The sequence below is a fragment of the Trichechus manatus genome, unplaced genomic scaffold (assembly GCF_000243295.1).
Source record: "Trichechus manatus latirostris isolate Lorelei unplaced genomic scaffold, TriManLat1.0 scaffold00099, whole genome shotgun sequence".
Lineage (NCBI taxonomy): Eukaryota > Metazoa > Chordata > Mammalia > Sirenia > Trichechidae > Trichechus > Trichechus manatus.
This window is the reverse complement of record NW_004444035.1, coordinates 4,546,875-4,567,837: the sequence shown is the minus strand read 5'-3', so window position 1 is coordinate 4,567,837 and position 20,963 is coordinate 4,546,875. Positions and strand designations below refer to the sequence as shown.

Below are 20,963 nucleotides of genomic sequence, written 5' to 3'. Positions count from 1 at the left end.
CCACTGTCTAATACACGATTTCTATCCAGCCCCTTGATCTGATAATTGTTGTTGTCTGTGATCTGGCCAATGTTTAAGAGGTTGCTGACTGAGTGCATTGGGAGTTTCTAACTGCCTTTTTAAAGGTACTGGTTAAGCATCTCCTACATTCAGTAACATAAAGGACGACTGTAAAGCAATTAAGATGAGTCCACAAGCCACAAAGGAAGCATCGGTTTCACTGAGAAGCACCCTCAGACTTTATGAGTGAAAATCCAGAAAAGAAAAAAAACCAATCTGTGATACTTTACGTGTGTACTCTAGCTTCATTTCCACGTGAAACCCTACAGCTAACCAGAAAGAACATTCTCAGGGAATCTTGATCAAACTTGATTAATCCCGCTTAAACTAGCTATTAGTTCCGCAGTAATTCCACAACAGACCAAGGACTCTGTAAAAGAACTTTCACTGACTATTTTATTCAGAAAAAAAACAACAGGATAAGATAGAAACAAAAATCTCCATCATTTGCAGTATCTATCAGCTTTCAATTTGGCTCTCCTGTTTGAACAAAGAAATAATAATAAACATTAATCTATGTAAAACATGTCGTATATAGTTAATATTTATGTTACAGACAAAGACTGCTATTAAACATCAAACTCATGCTTAGAAACTGTACTCTCAAATTTGGTTATATTAGTGCAAAATGTATATTCAAATATTTGTATTCAAATTTTATTTTTTAATTTTTTGTTTCACAGAAAACGGATTATGTTGTTATAAAAGTCTTCCCCTAACATTTAACGAACCCTGCCTGAGGGTCTTTTCGGTGTGCAGTGGGAATTGTGGCTGCCTCCTCTGAATTACGCATGCCCTGAAGTTCTAACTATCAAGGTAGCAATGCTGTATTTTCACAAGTAAAAAGTTACAGGTCATAGAGCTTATTCTATTTTTTTTGAGCCCACACACTGATTATTTTTTATAGCCCCTTCCTGATTTCTTAGAACTAGATGCACGCTAACTTGCTCAGCTGGAAACAATTCTTATGTCATTTATTTACTTCAGGCAAAAACTCCGTCAGCTAGTCAACAGGAAATATATGATTAAGCATTGTCGTTATCAAATACTGTAAAGAAAGATTTTAAGAGTAATTTTGCAACATATGACTTGAATGAGTACGTGGCAGAAGATCACCAAATTCTCTATCAGTCTTGGCACTTACTTGACTTATAACTGTAAGCTCACAACTAAACCTCTCTATTTTTTTATGCTGTCCACCTAGAACAGTACTTACCTAAACAGGAGCAGTAATAAAGCAGTACTAATAAGGTACCACTACAAATGTCTTGCACACTTTTGAATCCAACTTAATAAAGTTGCTTCAAACTTAATTCATGTAACTTTTCTAGCTGGTAACTTTTTTCACTGGTTAACTTCTAATCTCATTATTAGAAGCCTGTACTAATCGAATGGAATTCACAGAATTTTGATGTTCGTCAAACAACTTCTACCTAAGCCCGGTTCTAACAGTTATAAAGCGATGATGGTAAATAAATTTATAAAACAGTTTCAATCAAATCTGAATCTCTTACAATAAAGTATGTAAGTATTTAGAATCTGGCTATAATTTCAAGATATTCTTTCTTGGCACTTTCCCCAGACTTAAGATGGGCTTTCTACGAAATATTACCACGTTCTCAAACCAGAAATAAAGACAAAAATCTGAAAACTAAAGTAATTTAAAAGGTGGTTTTATACACACCACTTCTATTGGCTACTGAAAATAGCTGGAAATAATAAAAATATACCTACCTGTCAAGAAGTGTCTCATGCAAAAATCCATCTTTCCGAGCCTTTTTAAGAATCTTATTGTCTTCTTTACTTATTTTAAGTTTGTGGTCTTGGAAGCTCTGAAATTTCTTTCTGTTAAGAAAGTATGTTTTAAAAAAATCTCAAACTTTGCTTATATATGTTTACTGATGAACTTACAGATACTGTTAGAGTTTTTCATTTATTAAAAAATCTGTTCGAGCCCACCCAGGGACACCAAAAAAAAAAAAAAAAAAAAAAAAAAATCTGATTGTACTTCTTTAATACCCCACAGTTTCTCAAACTACAAAGATGACCTCCTCACTGACCCACCCCGTAGGGCAGCTGTGTGGGTAACTCCACAAGCCCCGCTTCCACCAGGAAATGCTGGCTTGAGTTCCCTGTGCCCTGGCCTTGCTCAGCATCTGTTTGGCATAATAGTCTGACAGATTAACCAACAGCAAGAGCTGACTAGCCCAAGTGCCTCTGGCTTTGAAAGCTGGTAGGTTAACCAGGAAAACTGAAGCCCTGAGAAAAAGAAAGCATTCAGCTCCGTGCTCTGTCCTAGAACCCAAACCCCAGACCAAACCTGTTGCCCTTGACTTGATTCTGACTCACAGCGACCCCGTAGGACAGAGCAGAACTGCCCATAGGGTGTCCAAGGACTGGCTGGTGGATTCGAACTGCCGACCTTTTGGTTAGCAGCTGAGCTCTTACCCACTGAGCCAGCAGGGCTCCTCTCTGTTCTGGAGCGGACATTAAAAGCTCCTTGAGAAGCACTTCCTTGCCAAACCTCTGGGTCTGAAAGGAGAATACGTACACATAATTGATTTCACACTGTTTAATATTTCCTTTGTCTTCTTCTGGAATGTCATCTGTTTTCTTGGTTTCTCTTTCAGCACAGGACCTAATCTGGACATTGGAGAAGAGAACACGACAGGCTATACACTTACCTTCTCCCTCCCCAGTTTACTCATCAAGCAAGAACATTCTAGGTGATTTCTCACACAGGAGAAAACAAAAATCAACTTAGCAATGAGATTCAGAAAAAAGACAGGTTCTGGATTATGTGTCTTACATTTCATATATATAATCTGTAGAAATAACTGCTGTTGTGTTTCTCTAGAGCGCTTGTGTCAGATACACTAAAGATAAAATGATTTGGAAACTATTTTACAGATCAGATTCTGCTGAGCCATTAGGTAATAATTCAACCAATACAATTTTGGCCTCAAAGTAAGTATGCTGTTGTTAGGTGCCGCTGAGTCCACTTTGACTCATAATGACCCATGTGACAGAGGAGAACTGCCCCATAGGGTTTTCCAGGCTGTAATCTTTACAGGAGCAGATGGCCAGGTGGGTTCAAACCCACAGATCTGCTAGGTGGGTTCAAACCATCCACCCGTCAGCAGCCGAGCGCTTAACCATTGTTCCACCGGGGATCCTTAAAGTATGTACTAAGATCTAATTGTCCCTAGCAGATTATGGTGATTTTTATCAAACTGAAAGCTTAAGATAGAAGCTACTTTACTTTGCACAGATTATTAACAAATATATTAAGACTTTTCACATAACAGAATTGCTTTTACTTAATTGGAATCCACCACTTTAAAACTCTCCATATGTCCTCCTAAGTTTTGACAGATATTTACAATCACATGCCATATATTATTTGCGTCAGATACAGCAATTTGGATCAATTAAGTGGGACAAAGTAGAATTCAGGCTCGTGGAACTGGCTTGGAGCCCTGGAGGCGCAGTGGTAAGGAGCTCAGCTGCTAACCGAAAGGTCGACAGTTCAGATCCACCAGCCGCTCCTTGGAAACCATATGGAGCAGTTCTACTCTGTCCTATAGGGTCGCTATGAGTTGGAATTGACTCCCGATGGGTTTAGAACTGGCTTAATTGGCAACACACAGGACACACGTTTCTAAAGTGGTCTCTGTGGCTCAGAGTCCAGTTCCACAACTGTTTAGAAAATGGTGACCAATGACACCACACGTGTGTGCCAATGACATGTCTGTGGCAGTTTGCCTACAGGGGTCCTAGAAGACCCAGGAAAGTTCCTGGCTGGGGCCTGGGTCACAGCACTACTTTCAGAAGGAGGGATCCGTGGTCTGCTTGACACAGCCAGGCCAACAGAGGTGGATGATGATAGAGACTAGCACAGCCTGCGGGTAAATGGAAAGGGTGCTAGGCAGTCATCGCTCAGAGCTTCCAGGGACGTGATTAACCAACAGACCCAGGGAAACGTGACAGGTACCTCATGTAAAAGCCGTTGTAATTAATGATAACACAACAGTGTCCTTCTCCATAGAAGTGTAAAGGACTCTGCATGTATATCTGTACTGTCTTATCAATCAATCACACATTTCAAATGTAATCAAGGTGAGCAAGAATTTACACGTGATATAATAAAACTAAATATGAATAGATAAATGTAAATAAATCACAAACAGGCAAGTAAAAAATACACCAGCATATTCTTAATGGCCGGCTTTCTGAGCAGCAGTCTGGTATGAACTGTGAAAGAAAGTTCTGGAGGTAGATGGGCCTGGACACACATCCTGGACTATTGTTACACACATAAGCAGGACACTGACGTAAATGAACAGAAGAGTATGATTTACCTGTACCATGGGAGGACGGGTGAATGAGGCTGAGCTTCACTTCTGGAAATATCACGAGACATGTGCAGTATACGCATGGGCAGGCTATACCAGACCTGTTTCACCTAATTTCATCATTTCCGTGCGCTGTATGTGTGGGCGCATTGTTTACACGGGCATGTTACTTGCAGAAAAACACGGTATGACACATATTAGCCTGCAGAAGAATGTCATGATTACCTTGATCATTTCTTCTTCTCCTGCCGTTTTACTTTTTGCTTCTATATCGCCTGCTTCGTTGCATCTAATAAAGCAGCTATTTGAGGCCAACAGAGCCATCTTCCCCTAAATAAAACAAAACAGAGCCATGAGAGTAACCGCAAAAGAATTCTGAACTCTTCGACTAGTTTTCCCTCTGATTCTAAAAGCACATCAGGAAAAAGAATTCATAGAAAACCAGGAAAATATAAAAATGTATAGAAAAGAAAACCGAAATAATCTATAACATTACTACGCAAAAATAACCACAATAAATATTTTTAGTATATTCTTTTAGTGGGACTAAATTCTAATTATATGAAATAAAATTGTTCCCTTTGGCCTAAATGATAACAGAAATACTATAAATGGATGGCTTTAACAAACAGAAATTTATTCTTTCACAGTTTAGGAGGCTAGAAGTCCGAATTCAGGGCGCTGGCTCTAGGGGAAGGCTTTCTCTCTCTCCACCGGCTCTGGAGGAAGGTCCTCGTCTCTTTGAGATTCTCATGTAGCCTGGCATCTCTCTCTTTCCCCCTCACCTATGCCCTGCTGCCTTGTTTAATCTCTTTTGTATTTCTGAAGAGACTGATTCAAGATACACCCTACCCTAATCCTGCCTCATTAACATAACAAAGACGACCCATTCCCAAATGGGATTATAACCACAGGCATAGAGGTTAAGATTTATAAGACATATTTTGGGAGACACAATTCAATCCAAAGCAGATATATTAAGGATGTAACTGATTTTGTTCAATTTAAAAATGAGCTTTAAAGACATAATAAAAAATAATGTAATACACAATAATTTACTCAAACAGCAGTATTTTAAGTAAAATTTCTTTTCACTATAATTAGGAAATAAAACATATAGAAAAGCTGGCCTTTGGTGCATCTGACTTTACTGTTCAGAACTTTTAAAGAATCAATGTCTAAGGGACTTCTGTGTGCGGAAAGAAACATTCATACTCTTCTTAGTTGTTTAATGCTCAATATATTACACTGATTTCGAATACACAAAACTTTGAAAACCCATTTCTTGTGTATCAAAACATGGATTATAAATTTTCTTAACAAATGTAAGCTGTAATTATAATCTGTATATGGCTGACTCTTTTGGAAAACTCTGAATACCTTCTAAATCAGATAATATGTACTAATAACCTTACATCCAAGTTACAAGGAGCCCTGGTGGCACAGTGGTTAAGAGCTCAGCTGCCACCCAAAAGGTCGGCAGTTCGAATGTACCAGCCGCTCCTTGGAAACTGTATGGCGCAGCTCTACTCTGTCCTATAGGGTCGCTGTGAGTCGGAATCGACTCAACAGCAATGGGTTTTGGGTTATCCAGTTACAAAAGTGCTCATAACATGGATTTCATTTTAATTTCTTATTTATGACTGTGCTGACCATCATCTGGCTGACTCTTGGTGAGCCCCGGGAGATGGCTGTATGGTCCAAGGTGATGGAAACCTGCGCTGCTGATCATTCGGCTGAGTTCCATTTTGGAATAAAGGTTTACGGGTTACCAGGGACTTTCAAGTCTCTCTTTCAATTAAATTTAAATATCTCAAACTTAGTGTCTTTCCCAAAAATGAAATGAATGAGTAAAATGGCCTTTATCAGAGTTCTGTGTGATTGGTAATATCTGCCTTATCGTCCTGTCGTTATGATGTACTGGCCTTTTCTGTTGGTGTAACTTTTATTAGTATTATCATAACTAGTAGGAGCATCTAGAAGGGGCTGCAACCTATTCGGGAGTCATGAAATAAATTTAGTGGGTCCTGGCAAGAACACCCACACAAAAAAAGAACAATAAATATCAGAGTGCGTGAGTGTAGGTAAGTAAGTACTGTTAACTATAACTCTTGTTTGTTATACATACGTGTGTACTGGGATGCAAAGTAAAAATGTATCTCTCACTGTGGACTGAGGTCCAAAAAGTTTGAAAGCCGCTAAACCAGAGATTTTATCCTAAGAGTTGAGGGAATGAGTCTAACTACTGACCTCTTGTTTTGAGGATGCTTGATTAATTTATCATCTTAGAAAACACTGTTGGATCCTATTTTGAATGCGCTGCTGTATGTGATCACTGGTGCTACCCAATGACTGAACTGCTGTACGTGGTTACTGCAGGAGAGACTGGTGTCTACTGGTCCCGGCTGTTGTTGATGTCATACCCACCTACTGGAGACTATTCAGCTTTTGTATGTTTCTGTTCAATCTTTACTGCTACGCAAATAGAAAAAGGAACTTTACCTATTCTGTACAGACAGACACAGGCTTAACAAAACAAAGTATCTATATATTACAACACTTTCCTACTTAGTAAAATTAATATATTCTCTTCATCCTTATTTTGGACTAAAACTACACTTTTATACACTATATATTTTATCTTTTGAGCTTCATTATGAACTCAAGGACTTCCACCGTCTAGCTTTATCTCAGTGAACGATGATTATCATTATTATTTATTATTTTATGCAGGAATCGTCATGACTTGGTCAGTGGCCATTCCCTTCAGCCTGCTCCACTGTCCTCTGAGGACAGTTCAGAATGTTCTGAAAGCATCCAGAATTCCTGCTAGTAAGAAGACACTCCTGAATTATCCTTGTTCTACTGTCCCAAGACTTAGAACTGGCTACCCTCTAACAAGTCCTCCTTCTTTAATGAAAATGAAGAGACTCAAATGCAGGCAAGAGGGGCAGCCAGGAATGACGGACATCAAATACTACTGCTATTTTTGTGGCGCCATTTTTTGAGATCTTTTTAATGTTATGAGTTCATATGATTTTCTTTTTTCCAATTTAATGTACTATACTATTGTACCCTACCTTTTTTTTTCCTTAAGAATCCACGCTCTCATTGACTTTTAAAAGACTTTCTCTTACATCGACAGGAAGCTTTTATAACCAGTACTACTACTTACATCTTGAAAGACGGGCTCCCATTGTTCTCTGGGTCCAATTGCGTCTGAGCGCCCAACAACAAGTCCGTCTGAATTTATACCAAGATATTTTCCATACCCAGATTTCAGGGCAATCCTGCAGATTAAAAGAAAGAAAGTTCAATTCAATATGGAACATAAAAATAGTGTATACATACAACATACAAACTAAAACAAATAAGTTCAATATGGAATATAAAAATAGTATACATATGATTTCCTTATAATGAGATTTTTATTCTAATGACGTACTAATCAAAACGACGAAAAAAGTTCAAAATACACGTTTGATGTGGTTCAAGATATCCTGATGTACTTTAAGACAGAATTTATGCAGAAGTACTTACTGGATTTTTGAGAAAAAAAAACCCAACAAACCCAACATCTTTTTTTTTTTTCCTGATTATAAAATCCATGTTCACAGTAGAGCATTAGGAAATTATAGTAGAAAGTCACCCATCTTAACCCCACCACCCATAGACAATCACATGTATTTTTCCTTTTAATTTTTCATATATATATATGCGTATATATACCCGTGTGTGAGTATGTGTATACATATACACACATATATATATATGTGGAAACCCTGGTGGCACAGTGGTTAAGAGGTTGGCTGCTAACCAAAAGGCTGGCAGTTTGAATCCACCAGCCGCTCCTTGGAAACCCTGTGGGGCAGTTCTAGTCTGTCCTGCAGGGTCGCTATGAATCGAAATCGACTGGATGGCGATGGGTTTGGTTTGGTTTATATATATAAAATACACAAAATTTAAAAAATACAACTGGAATCACAGCAACTGTCCAATACAAATTTAATGTGAGCCATATGTAATTTTAAATATTCTAGTAGACATTTTAAAATAAACAGATAAATTAATTTTAAGTTATTTTATTTAACCTAATATAGCCAACATATTATCTTGGATAATAACGTATGCTTTATATATGAGGCTTTCTCTTCTAAAGGTATGGTTGTTGCAAATCTAACTTAATACCTAAATAATTACCAAATATACAAATAATGCTATATTGTTGAAATGCCACAAAATCCGCTTTTCAGAAAAAATTATTTTGCTTTTTAAATAAAAATTACTGTCTGGGCTTAAGGTAGCTAGAATTTTTTAATGACTGAATTAAACACACACACACACAAAATATTATTAATTATTGTTCAACTCAAGCCTACCTGGAGTCAGACAGTTTGACAGCTGTGAACTGCTCCGGGGGACTAGGGCCCTCATCAACTACAAAAGAAAACCATTTTAAAATAAATTTGACATTTGCTATAAATACACATGTAAAGTTATTCTTAGCTGTAAAACAATGTAACTTTTTTCTTTTAATATTAAGACAGTATAACATTTACAAATTAGTTTGAAGTAAGCATCAGGGTATGTCAAAGGCAGAAATAATGCTGATCCTTTAAACTGTTAGTCTTCCCACTATGATGCTAATTCCTTCCGAGGGCAAAAGTTGGCTGTTCCTAGTTTAAATGTAAGAATGTTTTGCTATAACTGTAATAATACAGTACCTACAGTATCAAGATCTATTTTGTCTTCAGAGAAGATAGGCTGGCGAGGGGCTTCTTTAGTCACCTCCATGATTTCTCTGTGTTCTAAAATACACTGCATAAACAAACAGGTAAGCACCTAACATTTTAAAAACCAAATGCTCTAATTTACTCAAGGGATGACCACTCTGACCAAAAGGTACTGCTTTTTACCTTTCGATTACCTCACACTTCGTTAGTGTATCTTCTGCTGGGCTAAAGGGGAGGGCAGAACTTCACGTGGTTAACTATGTCCCAGGTTAGTTAGTTTTGGCAGAAGGTCTGAAGAATGAAGAAATTCAGACCTCTGACTTAACCAGATTCTCTTTTTTCCTTTCCATTTACTATTTTAATTATCCATATTCTATTTATTTCTGGGACTATACAGAATGTTTTGAAACGCTTCTACCGGAAAGAGGGAGTTGCCAATAGTTGGAAAAAGTGGAGGAGTCAGGTGTAATGGCCTCGTTCCTTTGGAATATACTTGAGAGTAGTAAGAATGCGGCCTAAATGAAGATTATAAAATACGTACTTTAGGTGGCTTTTTCCCTTCCCCTGCTTCTACTGGACACAAACCTTCTTTATGTGGAGCTCCCAGGGTGAAAAGTCCATTGTCCAGTGCATGTATGTAGGTTCCTTTATCCATTTCAATGGCTATGGTTCCTGAAATCTCACCAAAGTTTGTTACAGTCCACCAGATTCCTAAAAAATAAAACCAATATTTACACTTTAAATTTTAGATGCAACACAAGATACTCTTTTGTTGTTGCTGATATAATTATTTCTTAAAGCTTTTTATCTTTCAGTGGTAAGAAATAATACAGAAAGATCCCACGTACCCTTCATCCACTTTCTCCATGATGGTAACATGCTGCATTATTTCAGTACAATGTCAAAACCAGAAAACTGACATTGATCCAATTCATGGACCTTATTCAGATTTCACCAAGTGCTGCTGTAACAGAAATACCTCAAGTGGGTGGCTTTCACAAACAAATTCACTTCCTCACAGTGTAGGAGGCTAGAAGTCTGAATTCAGGGCACCAGTTGGAGGGGAAGGATTTCTCTCTCTGTTGGCTCTGGAGGAAGGTCCTTGTCTCTTCAGCTTCTGCTTCCGGTTCCTTGGAGATCTCCATGTGTTTTGGAATCTATCTTACCCCATCTCTGCCCTGTTTGCTTGTTTAATCTCTTTTATATCTCAAAAGAGACTGATTCAAGATACACCCTCCACTAATCCTGCCTCATTAACATAACAAAGACAACCCATTCCCAAATGGGATTATAATCACAGGCACAGAGGTTAGAATTTAAAACACGTATTTTTGGGGGACACACTACAGTCCATAACACCAGTTTTATATGCATTCATTTGCGTGTGTATGTGTGTGTACTCATGTAACTATTACTACAGTCAAGATTAGGTTCCTTTTAGACAAGAACCACATGATCTTATCATTGATGCAGAAAAGGCATTTGACAAAGTTCAACACCCATTCATGATAAAAACTCTCAGTAAAATAGGAATAGAAGGGAAAATTCCTCAACATAATAAAGGGCATTTATACAAAGCCAACAGCCAACATCATCCTAAATGGAGAGAGTCTGAAAGCATTCCCCTTGAGAACGGGAACCAGACAAGGAGGCCCTTTATCACCACTCTTATTCAACACTGTGCTGGACGTCCTAGCCAGAGCTATTAGGCTAGAAAAAGAAATCAAGGGCATCCAAATTGGTAAGGAAGAAGTCAAAGTATCTCTATTTGCAGATGATATGATCTTATACACAGAAAACCCCAAAGAATCCACAAGGGAACTACTGGAACTAATAGAAGATTTCAGCAAAGTATCAGGACACAAGATAAACATACAAAAATCAGTTGAATTCCTCTACACCAACAAAGAGAACTTCAAAGAGGAAATCACCAAATCAGTACCATTTAAAATAGCCCCCAAGAAGATAAAATACTGAGGAATAAATCTAACAAGAGACGTAAAAGACTATACGATGAAAACTACAAGACAGTACTGTAAGAAACCAATAGAGACCTGCACAAGTGGAAAAACATACCTTGCTCATGGATAGGAAGACTCAACATTGTGAAAATGTCAATTCTACCCAAAGCAATTTACAGATACAATGCAATCCTGATCCAAATCCCAACGGCATTTTTTAATGAGATGGAGAAACAAATTACCAACTTCATATGGAAAGGGAACAGGCCCCGGATGAGGAAAGCATTACTTAAGAAGAAGAACAAAGTGGGAGGCCTCACACTACCTGATTTCAGAACCTATTATACCACCATGGCAGTCAAAACAGCCTGGTACTGGTACAACAGATACAGAGACCAATGGAACAGAATTGAGAATCCAGACATAAATTCATCCACCTATAAGCAGCTGATACTTGACAAAGGCCCAAAATTCCTTAACTGGGGAAAAGACGGTCTCTTTAACAAATGGTGCTGGCATAACTGGATATCCATCTGCAAAAAACTGAAACAAGACCCATACCTCATACCATGCACAAAAACTAACTCAAAATGGATCAAAGACTTAAATATAAAATCGAAAGTGATAAAGACTATGGAAATAAAAACAGGGACAATGCTAGGAGCCCTAATACAGGGCATAAACACAATACGAACCATAAGTAACGATGCGCAAGCACCAGAAGAGAGACCAGATCAATGGGAGCTCCTAAAATCAAACACGCTCATCAAAAGACTTCACCAAAAGACTGAAAAAATGACCTACAGGCTCTGGGAAAACACTTTTGGCTATGACAAATCTGATCAGCGTTTAATCTCTAAAATCTACAAGATACTGCAAAACCTCAACAACAAGAAGACAAATAACCCAATTAAAAAACAGGCAAAGGATATGAATAGGCACTTCACCAAAGAAGACATTCAGGCAGCTACCAGAGACATGAGGAAATGTTCGTGATCATTAGCCATCAGAGAAATGCAGATCAAAACTACAATGAGATACCATCTCACCCCAACAAGGCTAACATTAATCCAAAAAACACAAAATAATAAATGTTGGAGAGGTTGTGGAGAGACTGGAACACTTATACACTGCTAGTGGGAATGTAAAATTGCACAACCACTTTGGAAATCGATTTGGTGTTTCCTTAAAAAGCTAGAAATAGAAGTACCATACAATCCAGCTATCCCACTCCTTGGAATATATCCTAGAGAAATAAGAGACATAACACGAATAAATATATGCACACCCGTGTTCACGGGAGCACTGTTCACAATAGCTAAAAGATGGAACAACCTAGGTGCCCATCAATGGATAAATGGATAAACAAATTATGGTATATCCACACAATGTAATACTATGCAATGATAAAGAACAATGATGAGTCTGTGAAACATCTCAAAACATGGATGAATCTGGAATGCATTATGCTGAGTGAAATCAGTCGCACAAGGACAAATATTGTATGAAACCACTATTATAAGAACTCAAGAAAAGGCTTAAACACAGAAGAAAACATTCTTTGACGGTTTACAAGGGTGGGGAGGGAGGGAGATGGGAATTCACTAACTAGAGAGTAGATAAGAATTATCTTAGGTGAAGGGAAGGACAACACACAATATGGGGAAGTCAGCACAACTGGACTAAACCAGAAGCTAAGAAGTTTCCTGAATACAACCAAACACTTTGAAGGACAGAGTAGCAGAGGCAGGGGTCTGGGGACCATGGTTTCAGGGGACATCTAGGTCAATTGGCATAATAAAGTTTATTAAGAAAATGTTCTGCATCCCATTTTGGTGAGTGGCGTCTGGAGTCTTAAAAGCTATCAAGTGGCCATCTAAGATGCATCAATTGGTCCCAACTCACCTGGAGCAACGGAGAATGAAGAACACCAAAGACACAAGGAAAATATTAGCCCAAGAGACAGAAAAAGGCCACATAAACCAGAGACTCCATTAGCCTGAGACCAGAAGAACTAGATGGTGCCCGGCTACTGCCAATGACCGCCCTGACAGGGAATACAACAGAGAGTCCCTGACAGAGCAGGAGAAAAGTGGGGTGCAGAACTCAAATTCTCGTAAAAAGACCAGACTTAATGGTTTGACTGAGACTAGAGGGACCCCGGAAGACATGGGCCCTGGACTCTCCGTCAGCCCAGAACCGAAACCATTCCCGAAGCCAACTCTTCAGACATAGATTAGACTGGACTATGGGACATAAAATGATACTCGTGAAGAGACTGCTTCTTAGCTCAAGTAGATACATGAGACTAAATGGGCAGCTCCTGTCTGGAGGCGAGATGAGAACGCAGAGAGGGTCAGGAGCTGGTTGAATGGATGCGGGAAATCCGGGGTGGAAAGGAGGAGTGTGTTGTCACAGTATAAGGAGAGCAACTAGGGTCACATAACAATGTGTGTATAAATTTTTGTATGAGAGGCTAACTTGAACTGTAAACTTTCACTTAAAGCACAATTAAAAAAAAAATGATTAGGTTCCTTTTAAAATAAAAAAAAGGTACAGGTAATATACATGATGGTACTAAAAGATACACAGAGAACAGTCTCTCTATTCCAGGCCCCAGTCACACATGCCTGCTGCCCAGAGGCAATGACTGTTTCTTATGTATGCCTTCAGAGAGCCTTTATGGCACAGTATTCTTCACTATGATTTTAGATCAGAATCTGAATGAGCAGGAACTATGTCTCTGGACACTAATGTGTACACAAAAACACTAAACTCTAGGATCTAGTTATTTAAATAGATTGTTGCAAAAGTTTGTATTTTAATGGAAGAAAAAAATGGCCTTAAATCTTCCCCTGAATTATACTTTAACTAGAGTAGAAACGAGCCAGTCACTGACTGGATATTAGTATTAAGGAATTCTTGTTAATTTGTTAGGTCTGATAATGACATAGTGCTACACAGAAAAAGAATGAGCAGAGGCAGAGAAAGAAGGACAGAGACTGGTCTTCCAAGAGATGCACATTTATGTGTTTATTCATGAAATGATATAATATCTGTGATGCGCTTTAAAATTCTCCAGAGAAAAATATGTGTGTGTGTGTGTGTGTGTAAATGAAAACAAGACAGACAAAATATCGACAATTACTAATACTGGTGTCTAAGAACATGGGGGATTCATTATAGTCTTCTCTTTACTTTCATATTAGTTTGAAAATTTCCAAAATAAAAATTTTCAAAAATTAAGTTAATCTCACTAGACAAAATTTCCTATTCAGCTAAACAATTCAGGCTTTTCAGTACTAATTTTAAAAGATATTAGTAAAATTTTAGCTAAAGACTATTAGGAAGCAAGAAACATAACAATTTAGTGAGAAGTTTAGATAATAATTGGAGTTATTTCTGACTTGCAGCTATAACTGCTTTCAGTAGAAGGAAAAAATGCTTTATTTAGAATCATGATCAAAAGCCTTGTGATCTGAAAATCCTTAAGAATACAGCAATTAATGACTTTACACTATTTGTCATTTATATGTTCTATGCCATGTTGACCAAGAACACTTAACATTAAAAAGCCGATTTTAATACAGCATCTCATCAGTAGTCTGCAGATGAAGAAGACATTTTACTCACTATGCTTTAAACAAAATACAGAAATGTGTATTTCTTTCTAAAAGTTATGCAGACTAAGGTAGATACTCTTGCTACACAGTCTCACAACACATAAAAGACTGTCACACATTGTCATTTTTTAACTGTCTAGAACATAAGTTCTATGAGGGTAGAGACCAGATCTATACTGCTTATGAATGGCTTCCACAATTAAAATTCATACATAGTCAAAGAAAATAATTCGCAAAATCGATTTGGTTTAAGTAATATTTATCCTTATTAGGCCTTGAAAAGTATGTATCATAATCTCTGGGCTGTTAAGTAGACTAATACCAAACCAAAAAACCAAACCCACTGCCATCGAGCTGCTTCTAACTCATAGTGACCATACTGGACAGAGTAGAACTGACCCACAGGGTTTCCAAGGAGCGGCTGGTTGATTTGAACTGCTGACCTTTTGGTTAGCAGCCAAGCTTTTTTTATTTTTTACAGCTTTATTGGAGTATTATTCACATACAATAAATATACATACTTAAAGTGTGTGATCTGATAAGTTTTGACATATACACCCGTGAAACCATTGATTGTAGAATCAAGACAGTAAACATTTCTGCAGCCAAGCTTTTAAACACTGCACCACCAGCGCTCCAAGTAGACTAATAAAAACCAAAAACCCACCGCTGTTGAGTGGATTCCGACTCACAGTGGCCCTGCAGGATGGATTAGAACTTCCCTATAGATTTCCAAGGAGCAGCTGGTGGACTTGAGCTGCCGACCTTTCGGTTAGCTGCCAAATATTTAACCACTGCCCACTAGGGCTCCAAGTAGATCAATGGTCCCTACTAAATCAGAGAGTTATGTTTCTTCTCCTTGCGCTTTACTCTGATAATGAAGAGAAGGTAGTAGTGACATCTACTGTGATAAAGAATAAAGGAAATCTACAAATGCAAATGGTATTTCAGCACTTCAAGACAAATATGAATAGGTCACAAATTCCTTCTGCTATTTTGTGCTCTTTTTCTTTTCTTTTTAACTGTTTATCTAGTAAACTATTTTTAACGGGAACTCAACAGATGGTGACTTTTCTCAGCATAAAATATTGAAAACTGACTCACCGACGATATCAAGCTGGGTTTCTTCATCCTCTTCTCTTTTTCTTTTCTTCTCTTTGTTCTTCTTCTTCTTACTACAGGAGATCATTTATATACATGAGTTTAGATATATTGGATTGTGTGTCAAATATCACAATATGAAAAGTTAGGGGAGTCTTTTAAACTGTATACAAATTCACAAAGTACTGATTTACACTGACAGACTTTTACTCTGCACTGGGAAGTCACTTCTGGCCCGGTACATATGCACTGACTCTTGAACTGGACCCCCCAGTTTTGAATCCTGATTCTGCCCCTTCTTAGCCGTGTGGTGTTTGGAAAGCCACTCAACCTTTTCGTGACTCAGCTTCCCTACCTATAAAACGGGGATAATAATATACCCCGCCTCATGAAGTTATTAGGAGGATTAGGAGTTAATATGTACCCTCTTACATTGCTGGTGGGAATGTAAAATGGAGCGGCTACTTTGGAAAAAAATTGGGGGTTCCTCAAAAAGTTAAGCACAATTACTGCATAAGCAGGAATCCTATATACCTGAAGAGAGATGAAAATATATTCAAACAAAACTTGTATTTCAATGTTCACAGCAGCATTATTAAAAATAGCCAAAAGGTAGAAACAACCCAAATGTCCATCAACTGATGAACGGATAAACACAACATGTGATACACATACAAGTGACTATCATTTAACCACAGAAAGGAATAAAGTACTGATGAGCTGTGAAACACTACGCTAAGTGAAAACAGCCAGACACGTAAGACCACATACCGCATGAGTTCATGTGTATAAAATGTCCAAAACAGGCAAATCCACACAGACAGAAAGCAGGTTAGTGGTTGCTAGGGTCTGGGGAGTAGGGAAATGGGAAGTGACTGCTCATGGGTATGGGGTTTCTTTTTGGGGTGATGAAAATATTCTGGAATTAGATAGTGATGATGGTTGCCCAAACTTGTGAGCTATACACTTTGAAAGGATAGTTTTATGGCATATGAATATCTCAATTAAAACAAAACTACCACGGGTGATGTTAAAAAAAGATTTAACTGTGCTTAGAATGGTTCTTGGCACGTGGGAAGTACTATGTTGCTGTGATGCTGTTAGGTGCTGCTAAGTCGGTTCCAACTCACAGCAGCCCTACGTACAACAGAACAAAACACCGCCTGGTCCGGCACCATCCTCACAATTGTTGTTATGCTTGAGCCCACTGTTGCAGCCACTGTGTCAATTCATCTCATGGAGGGTCTTCCTCTTTTTTGCTGACCCTCTACTTTACCAAGCATGATGTTCCTCTCCAGGGACTACTCCCTACTTATAAAATGTCCAAAGTATGTGAGATGAAGTCTCGTCATCCTCACTTCTAAGTAGCATTCTGGCTGTACTTTTTCCAAGACAGATTTGTTCTTTCTTCTAGCAGTCCATTGTATATTTGATATTATTTGCCACCACCGTAATTCAAAGGCATTTATTCTTTTTCGGTCTTCCTTATTCACTGTCCAGCTTTCATATGCATATGAGGCAAATGAAAACACTACCCCGTGGGTCAGGCGCACCTTAGTCTTCAAAGTGACATCTTTGCTTTTTAACACTTTAAAGAGCTTTTTTGCAGCAGAGCTGCCCCATGCAATGTGTCATTTGATTTCTTGACTGCTCCTTCCATGGGTGTTGACTGTGGATCCAAGTAAAACGAAATCCTTGACAACTTCCATCTTTTCTCCATTTATCACGATGTTGCTTATTGGTCCAGTTGTGAAGATTTTTGTTTTGTTTATGTTGAGGTGCAATCCATACTGAAGGTATAGTCTTTGCTCTTCACCAGTAAGTGCTTCATGTCCTCTTCACTTTCAGCGAGCAAGGTTGTGTCATCCGCATATCACTAGTTGTTAATGAGTCTTCCTCCAATCCTAATGCCAAGTTCTTCTTCATATAGTCCAGCTTCTCAGATTATTTGCTCAGCATACAGACTGAATAGGTATGGTGAAAGGATACAACCCTGATGCACACCTTTCTTGACTTTAAACCATGCAGTATCCCCTTGTTGTGCTTGAATAACTATACACAAAAGTGTTACACATAAGTGTAAATCATGATTGATAGTTATAAGAATATATAGTTGTTTGCATTTTCAGTATAAAGTAAGTTTCCCAAAACCAAGCATCGCTTCTCACTGGCCCCCCTCCTAATTCAGACAGTAGAAGTTCCAGGTTTATTCAGGATAAACTCCTGAATGCAAGACCACTAGGCAGAGTTCTCAAGGGCAGTAGCTCCAGCTTGCTTCTTGACGCTTCCTTTCCATCTCGCATAAAAGTACCACAAACTGTTTATTACCAGGCCAAGAGGAAATGCTCAACATTTGCATGAATAGTCAACCTGTGACAAATCTACTTACAAAAGAAGTAAGGATATGAGTGGACTGATATTTTCCCCTAAAAACCTAATAATCATAAATCACTACCACCTCACCCTGCATTTGGCTCTACCAACTCACCATACATACATTATCTCACTTAATCCTCATAATAATCCTATTAGAAGAGTATCACTAATCCCTTTTAATAAATGAGTAAACAGAGTCTCAAAGATATTAACCAACTTGCGTCAAACCACAAAACTAGTAATTGGTGGGGTCCAGAGTCCTAGCATATCATTCTTATCGTATCTCCATCCAAGCCCATCCTTAACCACTCTGCGATTCAGTCAAGTTCCACTTCTAATATTACTTTAAAAATAAAGGAACTTTTTTTTTGAGAGGAAGGGGAGTAATGGTGGAAATAATTATACCTAAACAAGGAAGATATCGTTATGACTTACTGCTCAGACCAGTGCGGACCCACCACTCGGGATCTAGAGCGAGACCTCAGAGTTAGACAAGGGACCGAAACTTGTGGCTCCTGGGCTCTTGGTCTCCTGTCTCCTCCCATTTTGAGGCTGTAATAGCTAAGGAAGGCGCCCTGGTGGCGCAGTGGTGAAGCGTTCGGCTGCTGACCAAAAGGTCGGCAGTTTGAATCCCCCAGCCGCTCCCTGGAAAGCCTATGGGGCAGTTCTGCTCTGTCCCGTAGGGTCGCTGAGTCGGAATCGACTGGACGGCAGTGGGTTTGGTTTTGAACAGCTAAGGCTCATCTCCCGGCCGTCTCCCCAGCTCAGCACCGGCGCGGGAACGGGCCGCAGCCAATGTCCGTCCCAGACAAGAGGCCCAGCCCCGGGGCCGGGAGCCAGAGGACAGCCCGCTCCGTTTCCCGGGGCCGCGCGGGGCGGGGGCCGTCAGGAAAGAACGGAGAGCCCCCCCACGACGCCCGGCTCACCTCTTGGCCTTGGTTCCCTTGAGGACGAGTTTGGTGGATTTCACATAGGAGTACTCGGCCATGGTGCTGGCGAAACTTTCCAACACCGCTCGGAAGCCGCCCGACTGGGCCCGAGCGGGGAGGAAGTTACACCAACGGAGACAGAAGGAGGACTCCGAAAGCGCACGCAACGGCGGCAGTGGTCGCTTCTGTTGGAGAAGCCCTCCTCTCTTCCACCTTGACTTCAAAAATTCCAGACACAAAATTCTACTTCCTGTTTACTTGTCAGGCGCTACGGCCACCGCAGAGGGCCGAAATACACCAGCGTTCATTTGCGCCTTCTCGCGGAACTTGGGAATGCGAAGTAGGGCTTCCCCAAGTGAGGGAACCGGAAGCGCGCGCCCCCTGGTGGCCGGCGGATCTCATAGCCATGGTCTGCATGTCCAACCGCTCGGGACAGTCTCCAGCCAGGTCTCAGGAGCTGGCGGCAGCGCCATCAGCCAGAGGGTGGAAAGACTCCATCAGACATGTCAGGTCAATAAGTGTTTATTATCTTCTTTTAACTGGGGAAACTTGAGTATGCACAGGAAACAATTAGGGAATAATATGAAGTACAATTAAATGCCAAATTTGGGGGTCACAGATTTCACAAGTGCTCTGGTAAATGGGGAGCTCTGGTGGCGCAGTGGTTAAGCATTTGGCTGCTAACCAAATGGTCGGCCGTTCGAATCCACCTTCTGCTCCTTGGAAACCCTATGGGGCAGTTCTACTCTGTCCTATAGGGTTGCTATGGGTCAGAATAGACTCGTCGGCAACAGGGTTGGTTGGTTGGTTGGTAGGAAATGGGGTGGAGGTTGTCCTTGAAATCCAGAGTACTCAGAGAAACCTTTCTGTATAGGGTGGGCTTTAGAGAGGCTTTCATGGAACCAGTCGCCTGAGTATTTCTCCTGCCTGCTCCAATCTCTTCACCAATTTTATAGTTCACCTCCCTGATTCTGTTTTCTCCACCTCCTAAACAATCTTGCACATTGAGTGATCCTTCTAAAAAGAAAGAGCTGATCATTATAATTTCCCTTCCTAAAATCTATTAAAGGAAGCCCATTGCTTTCAGAGAAAAAAAAAAGATGGCATCACTTAGTAAACTATTGATGATCTGTCCTCTTTTCCTGCCACTTAACTCTTTCCACCTTTGTTCCATTCGTGTTAAATAACAGGAAATCTTTGCGAGCTCTGAGTTTGCTGCTTCTGCTTACAGTGCTGTCCTTCTCTCCTATATCCATTGCCGTGGAGTCGATTCTGACTCATAGTGACCATATCGGACAGAGTAGAACTGCCCCATAGAGTTTCCAAGGCTGTAATCTTTAGGGAAGGTGACTCCCACATCCTTCTACTGGTGGATTCAAACTGCTGACCTTTCAGTTAAGCAGTCCAGTGCTTAACCACTGCACTACCGGGGCTCCTCCTATACTTGGCTCTTTTTTAAGCTTTAAGACAAACTCAGGCATCATTTCCTCCATAAAATCATCTTTGAGTCACCTCCTGTATTTCGCCAAAAATCCTGCTATATTTCTCATGCTACAATTGTGCACTTTTTTAGGGCAAGACCTGTAGCTTACTCATTCCTGTGTTTCATTTATACCCTACCCAGTGCCTGCTTCAGCATAGGCACTTATTACATGTTTGTTAAAATAGCAGAATTCTAGAGGCTGAAGTTAAGCTGTGGGACAGTGAGGAGTATGGCTTCGCTAGAGAGGAGGGAGTGTGGTAGAAAACAGGGAAAAAAACTGGGTGGGTAGGGAAGAGTCATATCATGGAGGTCACTGGAAGCCAATTCCTTGTTTATCAGACA

General features: G+C 39.6%; 1 protein-coding gene across 1 annotated transcript; it reads right to left on the bottom strand.

Moving 5' to 3' along the window:
- Positions 1-429: 429 nt before the first annotated feature.
- On the bottom strand, positions 430-19,480 carry FRG1 (FSHD region gene 1). The gene is made up of 9 exons (XM_004382780.2): positions 19,136-19,480; positions 15,837-15,907; positions 9,734-9,859; positions 8,795-8,852; positions 7,591-7,705; positions 4,641-4,745; positions 2,612-2,703; positions 1,795-1,905; positions 430-540 (listed from the first exon to the last, which is right to left on the bottom strand). Exons 1-9 carry the CDS (start codon positions 19,195-19,197, stop codon positions 504-506), a joined length of 777 nt encoding a protein of 258 aa, XP_004382837.1. The 5' UTR covers positions 19,198-19,480; the 3' UTR covers positions 430-503.
- Between the last annotated feature and the right edge of the window lie 1,483 nt (positions 19,481-20,963).

Coding starts and splice junctions, on each gene's coding strand:
- FRG1 (XM_004382780.2), bottom strand. CDS start 19,197: ATGGCCGAGTACTCCTATGTGAAATCCACCAAACTCGTCCTCAAGGGA. Junction 8,853..9,733: donor GGGAGCTCCACATAAAGAAG/GTTTGTGTCCAG, acceptor TTTCTTTTGTAG/TTGATGAGGGCCCTAGTCCC. Junction 4,746..7,590: donor GGGAGCCCGTCTTTCAAGAT/GTAAGTAGTAGT, acceptor TGTTTTATTTAG/GGGAAGATGGCTCTGTTGGC.